The 13,082-nt window shown below is 37.7% G+C and overlaps 1 protein-coding gene across 1 annotated transcript; it reads left to right on the plus strand.

Annotated features, from left to right (window-relative positions):
* The first annotated feature begins 7,973 nt into the window (after nt 1-7,973).
* On the plus strand, nt 7,974-11,249 carry LOC145066889 (uncharacterized). Its single transcript, XM_079014139.1, has 8 exons — nt 7,974-8,001; nt 8,090-8,175; nt 8,267-8,879; nt 9,159-9,224; nt 9,305-9,607; nt 9,719-9,800; nt 10,908-11,089; nt 11,188-11,249. The coding sequence occupies exons 1-8, from the start codon at nt 7,974-7,976 to the stop codon at nt 11,247-11,249; spliced, it is 1,422 nt and encodes a 473-aa protein (XP_078870265.1).
* The last annotated feature ends 1,833 nt before the right edge of the window (nt 11,250-13,082 follow it).

Here is a 13,082-nt window from a genome sequence, read left to right on the forward strand (position 1 = left end):
AGCTGGTGTTGGAATAATTGGATGGGTATTAGAGGCAGATCGCAAGCGGTGGGCCATAGCAAACTTTGAGGACGATGTTTAGTTTAAGTGGGGGAGAGTTGTAAGACCCAAAGTTTTAAAGGTCAAGAAAGGAAAGAAAACCTTAATTTTAAGGGGTGACTCAGCGAGTCTAAGGAGGAACTCGGCGTGTCCGAGCGGGATCCGAGTCGAGGAGTAAGTGACCGACTCGGCAAGTCGGCCAAGGTGACTCAGCGAGTCTGGTCTGTGCGAGGAAAACCCTAAATTCGGGACTTGGAGCATTTATAAACGCCTTAACCTCCTTCCTAGGGTCCCTTTAGTGCCTCTTGCACCCAGAGCATCGAACCCCAAACCCCATTGTTGCTCATTCAAGCTCTCAAGCCATATTGAGTGATTTGAAGGAAGAAGAAGAAGGGGAAATCATTGAGGCTTCAAGAAGTGGTCTTGGATCTGAAGATTTGGGGAACATTTCTGAGCATCTGAAGGTAATAAGTCGTTTCTCTCTTTTAGATCTTCTATGGTTGTGAGATTTGGGGCTTTTAAGCCATGGTTTGCCACCCAAGTGAGCTAGAATCCGGATCTAGAGTTGCTACTTCAGATCCAAGTGTGTTATGGACTGGGGAAGCCTAAAGTATCAGCCTTTGAGTCGATTTTGGAGCCCCTTTGGCCTTAAACCCTAGTTTATGGTGGATTGTGCCTAGATCTCCTTCTCTACACGTAAAGTTTGCAACTTTACGTGGGGAATAGGCTTGGGAAGGGTAGATCTACAGTTTGGAGTCCATGCGTGACTCGAAAGTCCTCTGCATGTATGTAAATCCGAATGGACTCGGCGAGTCCTTCGAGTGGACTCAGCGAGTAGCATGAAGATAAGGAGGAACTCGATGAGTGGGATGAACAGCTTGTCGAGTCGGATGAAGATGGGCATGAACTCGTCGAGTTGGATGAAGATTGCCTTGTGCTCGGCGAGTCTGTTCTTAGACTCGGCGAGTCAGGTCGCGTAGTCCCAAACCCTTCGAGTTGAGACTCGAATCAGTGAGTCGGGTGGAGACTCAGCGAGTTGGGCAGGTCAGGACTCGGAAATCGTTGGACTCGGCGAGTCATGTCGCGAAAGAAAGGACCCTGAATATATGAACTCGACGAGTCAAAAGGTGGACTCGGCGAGTTGGGTTGACCTGGAAAGGTTAACTTTGACCAGGACTTTGACTTGGACCAGAGTTGAATTGGTTAACCGTCGGGGGTCAATTAGACTAAGTGTTGCGTTGATATTGTTAGCTCGGGAAGCAAGTAGAGCAGGAGTTCAGTGAGTGGTCGGGCAGCAGTTAATGGGATCATCAGCAAGTTCAGCCAGTGCAGGTGAGTTTCCCTTTGTATGAATGGGTCTACGGCCACAATGCCGGCCCATGTAGTTATGAGTAGAAGACCCGGGGGTTAGCCCTAGGCATAGTATGCTAGAATGATATTCGGGACGAGGTCCAATGATAGAGGGAGGGTGCCCAAGGAATGAGTTATGTGATAGTTTATACTTGTTGTCTGTGTGATACTTGTATGTGTCTGGTAGGGAGGTGAGTGTGCGCGAGGTCCCGTATCTCACCAATAACAGACTGCGGATGGTGTTCCACATCTCAGTAGCAACAGAGCAGGGGCGAGGACCAAGTTAGGGAAGGAGTGAGGGTGGGCTGGGCCCATACCTCACTATCAGTAGGAGTATGGACGGGGTTCCATAACTCATCAGTAGCAGGACAAGGGCGGGGCCCAGAGATAGGCAAGGCCTTAGGTCAAGATCCGTTAGTATGTGTTTAGATTATGTGATGTGATGTGATATGCTTACGTGCCATTATATGTTAGTGGGCGAGACCCTGTGACAGGCGAGGCCTAAGTGAAACAGATCTGTATCCGAGCGGGGCTCGAAGCCAGGCGGGGCCTGGAGCGGCGGGGCCGTTGTAGCGGGCGAGGCCCGAGGTAGTGGGCGAGGCCCAGGATAGCGGGCGTGGCCTAGTATGTGCAGTATGTGGTAGGGTGGGGAACTCACTAAGCTTCGTGCTTACGGTTTTCAGTTTTGGTTTCAGGTACTTCCGATAGCGGACGGAGGAGCTCGGGGTGATCGCATGGCACATACCAAGTTTAGTCAGCCTGGGAATGTTTACTCTGATAATGAACATGTATTTTGGAAACTAATACTCTGTTTATGTTTTGAAATGATGAATTTGCTTAAAGTAATGTTTTATTAAAAGAAATTTTTAGTCTTGAATTTTGGGACGTTACACAAACTTTCATACTTGACAATTGTTACTCCAAAACATAATACATGCATATTCATAAAAACAATATTTTACATGGTTAACTTGTTTACAAACGACTGGATACAAACCGACTATTTCAAAGTTTTATATATTACATAGCTTCCCAGGATACTATAGTTTTATACATATGGGAGTAAAAAATATAAAAATAATATTACAACTATTTTAAACCTTCCAACCGTGTACGACTATACTGGTTACTTATCCCCTGCAAATTTCTTAAACACTGAGAGGGTAAGTGGTCACGCTTAGTGAATTCAATAATAGATACAATATAACGTTATTTTGCAAGTATGTCAATCTCTAATGAGTTTTGACACATGTAATTTTGTGATATTTTTTAAATAAATAATATCTACATGTTAATTTATGGTTTTTTTTTAATTTGAAAATTAAAAAGCCACATAATCTATATATATATATATATATATATATATATATATATATATATATATATATATATATATATAAGTATCAAATGTAATAAATATTATAATAAATTGTAATTAATATGTTTCTTCATTTCTTATTTTAAATTTTTATTTTAATTTTTTTTATTATTTACATTTTAATATTTTATTTTTTTAATCAATCCGTGTAATCAACAGGTTTTACACCGAGTATAGTATAAAAAACAAAACCAAGTCTATAGTCTTTCCATAGGACCCATCATGTAGTCTATACAATCACTTCGATGATCAACTTCTTCATACTCGCAACACCCAAAGAATCTGGCCAAGCTAACAATTCTAACTCAGGAAACTTTACAGGGACCTATACATCCAAGAACCATGACATGATAACCCACATATGTTCTACATTTTCACACCCCAAACAAATGTTGAAAATTTTTCATGTTAAGATGACGAAACGGACACAAAATAGAATGAATATCAACTCCGTTATCATGTTTAATTTTTTTAGAAGGTAAGGGTGCGTTTAGTTGCGGAAAAATGGATTGTTTTCCGGAAAATTTTTCCAAGAAAAATGAGAATTTTGAAAACGCGTTTAGTTCGTCTATTTTTCTAAATTTTTCATGGAAAATGAAAATTTTCTATTTTTTAAAATTACAAAGAAGTTGGAAATTTTTGGAAAACCAATAATCATTGTTTTCCACATTTTTCTAATTCCAATTTTTTTCTAAAATATAAACACACACCCACATCCACCCCATCCACCTTTACATACCCTCACCTTAACACTCCCAACTCACCACACCCCTACCTATCAACACTCACTTCGAGGTCCACCCCCACCCCCACAAACACACATACACACAGAAACACCAACCCCCACATACACACATACACCCACACCAACCCTGACACACGCAAACACACACACACGCACACACACCAACCCCTACAAACACACACACACACACCTATAAACACACACCGACACCCACACCCACATCACCCTACAAACACACACACACACATACACCCAACACCACTACCATAATCACTGACCTACCATCACCATCACCACCACCACTACCCCATCCTAGCACCACCGCCACCATCACCACCACTGCCACAATTTCTGCCACCACCCCCGCTGCCACCGCGACGACCACCACCACCGTCACCATCATCGACACCACCATTGCCCCCCGTTGCTTCCGCCACCACCGCCACCGTCCCACGCCTACCCTACCACCGTTACCATTTTCTAAAAATGAAAACCGAAAAAAATACACATCTAAACACGTTTTCTAATTTTCTAATACTGAAAATGAAAAACGAATAAGTTTTAGCTAAATGCATTTTCTAAATTTTCCATCAAAACTGAAAACGGAAAATGAAAACTGAAAAGGGAAAACAAATAACGGAAAATGAAAACTATTTTTCCTTAACTAAACACAACCTAAGCATTCCAAATCATATCAACTAGGTGTGAGACTCGTGTAGTACACGGGTTGATTTTAAAAAAGATTAAATATTAAATTAAAGTGTAAACAGAAAATATTTTTAAATGTACAACTTTAAATAAGAAAGGAAGAAACGTATTTATTGCAATTTAATATCATATATATGATATTTAATATTTTACATATATAATTATATGACTTTAATTTTAAAAATTGAAATAAATCAAAAATTTACAAGTGGATAATATTTATTTCAAAAATACTACAAAATAACAAATCTCAAAACTAATGAAAAATTGACATGCGGCAAAAAAAAAAACATTCATTTATTAAAGACATGTTTGTATCCTATAACATTATATGCTCTACGTACCTTTTAATGCTCTTCACGATAATCTTGCCATCACCGGCTAACTCCCAGCACCATCTATCATCACCACCAAACAAACCCCTTTAGTAAAGATCAAAGTTCCAAAAATTATGAGTTTTCAACCCTCACATTAAGCTCCCTACTCCAATCCCAGACCCACTGATCATCAATTGATCTTTAATTTAAAAAAGATAACGTCTCTCACCTTGAAAACGTGTATGAAATTCGATCAACCAACGGAAGGCCTCCATGCCATATATCCTTCTAAAAATACATTTTTCCTCAATTCCCTACTTTATGGAACGTCACTCTGTTTATATCTAATTAATATATAAGACAATCAATACTAACAATATCCACACCTTCGTGATCCTTTGGGGCAGTCACTAAATCCTAAGCCTCCCTCTACATATTTCATGTACCGACTTCCATACCCTAAAAAAACTAAGTTATAAGAGAATAGCGCACCTTCCTAACTTGAACCGACATTAAAAATGTGGACATAAAATGCATTCCTAACGAACTAAGAACAAACGTCAAAGAAAGATAGTAACCATCAATAGAAAGCATTCTCAGTTTCTCACTTTCAAAGAAGAAAGTTTTTTAGTAATATGATCAATAATACCTCACCATCTCCACCACTTGATAAAAAAAGAACCCCACACCATACAAGTTTTACTTATGGAAGTTCATCCTTAATATAGAAAGAAGATCAAAATAATTTGAAGTCAATACCATGTAATATATATTTTTCCTATACCATTAAAAAGAACATCATCTGAAAATAAAAAATGAGACAAAATAATGTTATTAGGCCCCACAACAACTCCTTTCAAAAGAGCAACAACTTCTGCATAATCATTTGCCAAAATCGCCCCTTTTATGGAAATAATGAATAAGAAAAGAGTAACTAGAGCTTCTGGTAGAGGACATATTTCAAAACAAAATTCCTAAGGACTCTTGTTACAAGAATAGAAGCCTTGGCTTAATCTAGACAAGCTCAAATCAAAAACTGCTACCGCTCCCCAAAACCCAAAAACTTCCCGACTTGCATCAAATAATCACATCTTAATGATTCATAAGAGTTTTCAAAGTCAATCTTCAAAACAAGAAGCTTCTTTTTTTTTTTTTTTAATTCAATGAATCGCATCACTAACCATTAAAGGGCAACTAGAATTTGATGACCCTTTATCAAGTTATTTGTTCCAAACCAACCACCGCATTGATCACCTTGGCAAGCCGATTAGCAAGAACCTTAGCATTAATTTTATAGTCCTTACCAATGAGACTGAGTGGACGATAATTCGTGACAGACATAGGGCTATAACCTTAGCAATGAGGGTAATAAAGGATGCATTACATCCTTGTAACATTCGTTCTCTATATTAATCGTCTTAAGACTTCAGGGTTTTAAGAATAAGGATTTTGGAAAATCTCACATTACAGCGCAGTTTCTTGTTGTCTGCAGCGCGACCACATCATTAAATGAGGAATGTGCTTGCTTGGTTCCTACGACGCGATGAAGGTGTGACCTCGGTGTGGTGGTCGCCATAGCCTAAAACTGTAGGTCTTGGGCCTTATAACTTATAAGGAATGTAGGGATTAGGGGTTGCTCATTTCACTAGCTTCCTTCTTCTTAATCGGAACCCTAGCTTACCTACACCTCTCCTCTTCACCTCCCTTGAGTTCTTAGTATTCTTGGAGATTTGGAAGGATAATCTAAGTCCCTTGGAGCTTGAGAAGTGTGTTGTGATAGTGATCTTTTAGTGTTAGCTCATCTTAGATCATGGTAAGTCTTCAAGATTCAATCTTTATGTTTATTACTCCTTCGATCTTGAGTTTATGCTTGTTCTATTCATGTTTATGGATTATGAGTAGAATTTTGGAGAACTCCAAGATAAAGGTTGCAATTTTATGGTCCTTTAAGGTCACAAGAGCATTTTGTGTCATGGATATGGTCTTTAATCTCCATTTAATGTCATGCTTGGAGTTTGGACTATGTTTTCACAATTTTGACCTAAAATGATGAGAGACATGCATAAGATATGCATATCCATAAAGTTATCATTTTTATGGTTCATATGTGAGTATTAAGCTTTCTAGAAAGTTTGAGGCTTGCCTTTAACAACTGTTTTGAAAATCGGACCGGACCAGCCGGTTCGACCGGGAACCGGTGCTGCTTCTGGTTCTTTAGCCTCTAAAAACCGGTGGTGCATCAAACCGTAAAAAAACAACGGTTTTTTGTGAACCGCGGTCAGACCAGGCTAGTTGAACAGGCTTCAGAACCGGTTTTTACCTTTTTTTTCCTTTGAGCTAATATCGGACAAATGTATTCCCTGATTCCCAATTCCCAAATCGCAAAGACGCAAACCCACAATCGCACACCCAAATTCCAAGCTCCAAACGATAAACCTAATGTCAAATGTCAATTGATTCCGATTATTCCATTCCCTTTTGTTTCTAGTTCTGCGATCACAGTGCGCAGGTATCCAGTCTCCACGCCACCTTCGTCCGATCGCAACTCTCCATCCTCTCCATCAGCTCCGATTTCTGCTACTGTGCTACACCACTGACGGGGTAACGAGCAATCCATACCAGTGAGTAGAGAAATTACTAATTAGAAGCTTGAATTTCGTGGTTATTTGATTCCATTCTTTTTGTTTCTAGGATATTATTCACTTTTTCTTACTTTCTTACCCTTTATGCAACTTAGCATCTTAATGTCGAAATTCTACAGCAAAACACATATATTACATTGATTTTGGTTGTTCACTTAATTTAATTTATGTTGGGAACTAAATCAGTGACATTATTCATGATCTTTTGAAATATCAAATATGTCAAAGTAATTAGATTTTAGAATTTGTGTTTGTATATCAGACTTAATGTAATTGATTTTGGTTGTTCAGTTAATGTAATTTATGTTGGGAATTAAAATCTATGTTTGTATATCAGACTGTAGATCAGATTTTTCATTGTCTATTTCTTAATGTTAGATTGTTAGTATTACATTGTCATTACTTTGTTTCTTAATGTTAATTGTTAGTATCACTCTAGCATTCCATTTAGGATTTTTAAGATTGTGCACTTATCAAATTTTAGATTAGATTGTGCACTTATCAGATTTTAGATTAGATTTTTTATTAGATTGTGCTCAACTATAATATTGGTTGTTTGTGTTTATGTTTTAGATTATGAGTACTCCTGGTTCAAGTTCCAATCCAAGTTCTAATCCATCCGAAGCACAATCAAGTACTGTACCATCTGGTTCACAAGCTTCTACTCAACCAAATCTTCGATTAAAAAAGGATCTAGCTTGGAGACATATTACTGAACTATGAGATGGAGCGGGAAAAATTCATATTTTTGTACCTTTTGAAAAAAAACATACAATGGTGGAGGTATCAATAGAATGAAACAACAGCTTGCTGGAGTTCCAGGTAGTATTGCCGCATGTCCGAGTTGTCCAGGAGATATAAAGTTTCTCATAAAAAGTTCATTTGATGAAAATACCAAAAAAAGCAACAGATAAACATGCCGGTGTGCTCGGTGATACTTTGAGGATGAATGTACATAACTTGTATGATGTTGATGATGATGATGATGAGGTTCAAGTACTCACCCAACAAACAACTCAAAAAAAAAAGATGGAAAAAGAAAATCTCCTACCTCCCAAACACAAACTGTGCCACTTTTTTCAAACAGGGTATGCATTATCCATCTCAACCGTCAATTAAAGCAGCATTGCAAAGTAAGGAAAGATGGCATGAAACGGATTTAGCTCTTGCTATGTGGTTTTATGATTCTTGCATACCTATGAATGTCGTGAATTCTCCCCCTTTTCAAATAGCAATGAGTAAAGTCGCTAGTATGGGTCATGGAGACACAGGGCCTTCATATCATGCTATGCGTGTGACATTGTTGAAAGATGCGAAACAATCTGTACAACTTATAGTTGATTCTTATAGACGTTATTGGGCAGAAAATGGTTGTATAACTATGGGAGATAGGTGGCGTGATACAAGACAACGATCCCTTATCAATTTTATGGTGTATTGTGCAAAAGGGATTTCCTTCATCAAATCAGTTGATGCATCGGATATTGAGGGTAATGCCCAAACGCTATGCAGCTTATTTAGTGAGATTGTTGATATTGTTGGTCGTCAAAATGTAGTTCATTTAGTCACTGATAATGCTACAAACTATAAGAATGTAGGAAGATTGTTATGTGAGAAATATTTGTCTATTGTATGGTCTTCTTGTGCAACTCATTGTATGAACTTGATTATGAAGGATATGTCGAAGATGCCTCAAGTTGGTGATTTGGTTACACTTGCATCGAGGGTTACAATTTTTGTTTATAACCACAAATAAGTTGGTTAAGAAAAAGACTAGGTTGGACTAAGATTATTTGTCCAGGTGCCGCTCATTTTGGTACTGCATTTATCGCATTGAAGAGATTGTGTGATCACAAACATGATTTGCAAGCTATGGTCCCCTCCCCGGATTATAAAAAAGTGATTAGATTGAAAAAAAGCAAAAGAAGTTAAGCTTATCATATTGAATAAAAACTTTTGGAATAATTGTGGTATCATAGTAAAAGTGATGACTCCAATGTTGAGACTTTTACGGATTTTTGATTCGGATGAGAAGTCGGCTTTAGGTATAACATTTTTTTATATTCTTTAATGATATTTACAAATATATTATCATTTTTATTATTTTTAATGATGTTTTTTATAGGTTATGTATACGAAAGGATGTATAGGGCAAAAAAAGGAATTAAAAAACTTTTTCACAACAACAAAGAGTTGTACCATCCTTACACTAACATCATTAAAAATCGTTGGGATAGGATGTTGCATAAGAGTCTTCATGTTGCGGCTTATTGGTTGAATTCGGTGTTTCAATATGATCAAGAAGGTTTTTGTAAGAAACCAGAGGTGGTTGCGGGGGTTATAGATATGATTGAGCATTACAGTAGTGCTGGTACTGTCAATGGTCTAACTCTAATAGACCAACTAAAGTTGTTCCGTGAGCATGAAGGTAGTTTTGGTAGAACACTTGCTTTTGTTTCTCGAAATACTACTCACCAGGTAACAACTTGGTGAATTTTAGTAAAAAGATTATAATATTATTTTGTTATTTTTCAATTAGATGAATGGTGGAAATTACATGGTGGAGATGCTCCGGGATTGCAAAATTTTGCAATTCGAATTTTAAGCCAAACTGTAACACCGTAAAAATTTAAACAATTTTTCACCTTTAAAAAAAACATAAAGTATCATTCACATTCATTTTTCAAAACATTGTATCAACATCATCTCAATACAAAACCCCAAGATCAAAACATATGAACTCCAGTGTGTGTGTACGAGTCATGCCGGCGCCTTCCCGCGATCATCGTTGACCTCCTGAGGTCAGATCTGTTCCTTTAATCCATAGATCTGACATTCCCAAGCATGATAATCACGTAAAGTTCAGACCTTGACACTCATATAACATCTAGCTGGTCTCACTTGGTGATTTAGCCCCAAAAATGACATCCTAAGTTCATGGCTCCCAAAATAACTCATAAAGCTCCAAGGGTTAAGGTCTCTGGACCTCTTTGAGTCCAGATCCAAAGCATGAACTCGAGAAGGGACCAATTGCTCCACATATCCATCCTTAAAGGGGGTTAGAAAACCCTAACTCTAAGAATCAACACCAAATCTAAAGAAGGTCCGAATAAATACCTCAAGATGAAGTCTCTAAACTCTGAAATCACCAGAATCGCTCCTCTTTCAGCCTCCTCTTGCCTTGGTCACCTCCTTCTTGCAATCACACCAACAAAATGATCAAAGGTGGCCTCTCCTTCCTTACAAACACTCTAGATCTCTTAGGGTTTCTCTCTGGGGTCTGGTAGCCGCAAATGACGGCCTTAAGGGCCTTTAAATAGGTCCCAAACCCAGGAAATTATGGTTTCATTAAATAGCATGGACTTGCCGAGTCCACTCATGAACACGCCGAGTCCAGCTATGAACCCGGATAAGAATCCGCGACCATACTCGGCGAGTCTAAGCACCAACTCGCCGAGTCCCCTCCCAACCACCAAAAATAAAGGAATAAAATAATATACCTAGGAATCCAGATGTTACACAAACAGCTTCTTCTTCCGGGTGTGAGCGGAATTCGAGTGTCTTTAAGTGAATCCACACTAAAAGAAGGAATCAGTTGGAGTATCAAATGCTTAATCACCTTGTTTATGTTCATTATAACCTGCGTCTACAAAATAGGTAACTTATACTTTCAAACTTTTTTCCCTTTCTTTATTTATGTTTAAAAGTATATTAATATTTTTTTCTAGGCTTAAAGATCACAAAGAGTGTTATGACCTAATTGATTATGAAAGCATTGATAAAATTGAGTTTTGGGTGGTTGATGAAATACCGGAAGGTGAACTAAGTTATACCGAATTGAAGAATATGGATGAAGATGAGCCACCAAACTACAATGAATCGACAATGTTTGAATCCCAAGTTTCTGAAGGTTATTATTATTTTTTTATTCTATCAATATTATTGTTATTCTTGTTTTTTATTTGAGTTTAAGTTTTTCTAAAATTGAATTTGTATTTGATATTGAAGATGATGAAGAAGATGACGATGGAGTTGCTTTACAACAAATTGACATGGATTCCTTTAGATGAAGATTAGAAAGTGATTGAAGTTTGGATTTTCATACATTTCATGGTATTTTGATGTTGTGAACTTTGTTTTTTCAAAACATGAATGAAGATGTGATGGATTATTTTTATGATACTTTGTATGTTTGATACTTAATGTTGAATTGAGCACACTTATTATTATTGGTATTGTTGTTTTGTAGTTTATTTTTGTATTATTTTTATTATTTTTTAATTTAAAATACAATAATGATGAAAAAATGACGTCATCCGGTTTGTCCGGTTTTTTGGACCAGTTCGACTGGTTTACCCGTCGAACCGGTATGGCGGCCGGTTCGATGTCCGGTCCGGTTTTCAAAACATTGCATTTACAGATTAAGAGCATAATGGAGATGTTACTATGCCATACAAACCTCGTAGTGGTCAAGAGCTGACCACAGTGCAATGGACGAGAAATCCCACGACTATTTTTAGTGACTAGGCCGCGGCCCAGCCAAGGTTTGCCATGGCACAGTGGACCGTTGACTTTTTGACCGATTTGACATTTATTCATTTTTCGTGAAAGTGAGTCTTTGATCATTGATGAAGGGATAAATGCACTTTTGACCTAAGTTAACGATTAGATAAATGAAGACTCATTTAGATAAAAAGTAGGTATTATACATTAGTTTTTAATTTCTGGGTTATTTATTGTGTAGTGATTTGAGGAAGACTTAATGCCAGTAGCTTAGTTTTTGGATTTTATCTTGTCAGATATTCATGTGAGTTTTCATGAACTTATTATATGGACTGTGTGCTGTATGTAAGACCATGACAAATCCTTCGAGGGAAGTGGTCCCAGTTTAAATGATCAAGATATACCCCTTGGGGGAAGTGGTCAAAGTTTAGATGATCATGATAGACCCTTCGGGGGATGTGATAAAAGTTTGGATGAACATGACAAACCCTTTGGGGGAAGTGATCAGTCCCTGTTTGGCAGTGTTTGAGACACACCCTTCGGGGAAATCAACCTGCTGGTATAGGGTTGGTACCAAAAATATGTTAGGAAATTCATATGTTATGTGGTAGAATGTAAGTAATATGTGATTTATTACTTGAAGTTTATATGTTATTATGTATAATGCATATGATCTGTATAATGGGTGTGTATTGTTTATGACTTAAGTCGATGTTTTGAGTCTATATCTGAGCTTTGGACAAAGCAATTAAAGGAGGAAGTGCTTAATGGGACTATTGGAACCAACTCATGTACACGGGGCGTACCTAGGAGTACGCTTAGCATTCTAGGCTGAGATGGTGTATGCTGGGCGTACTCAGCTGCCATGGACTTTGACTTTTGTTGATCATTGACTTTTTGACCAGGTTTGACTTTGGGTTAAACTTGAGGATTTTGGCCTATTGATTAAGATTTTATCCGGTTCTGGTGTGAGTGGATCAACAGGAGCTCGCAGTGCAGAAAGGAACGTATCGTAGTGTTTCAAGGTTATTCGATTAAGGTGGGTTTTCCTTGTAGGTTTATGAGCATCACATCATTCATATGGTGTTCATGCAACCCTAATTGATTTTATCTAGGTTTTTCTAATTAAACATACAATATTGAATACCAAATCAATAAACCCTAATTGACTAGCATACAAATCTGAAAAATCACATATGATTAGGGTTAGAAAGTTTACCTTGATTGTTATGTAGAAATAACAGTCACAATCCTTCTTGATCTTGACTTCTGAAAGCCTAGTGCTTCAAATGTTGCACCTCTAATGGAATCACAGACACTCAATGTAACAAGATGACTTGGAGAGGGAAGGATTTCGGCTAGGGTTTCTCATAAAACTCATGGGGGGCCGAAAATCCTAT

The sequence above is a fragment of the Lactuca serriola genome, chromosome 8 (assembly GCF_051521515.1).
Source record: "Lactuca serriola cultivar US96UC23 chromosome 8, Lser_US96UC23_V15, whole genome shotgun sequence".
Taxonomy (NCBI): domain Eukaryota; kingdom Viridiplantae; phylum Streptophyta; class Magnoliopsida; order Asterales; family Asteraceae; genus Lactuca; species Lactuca serriola.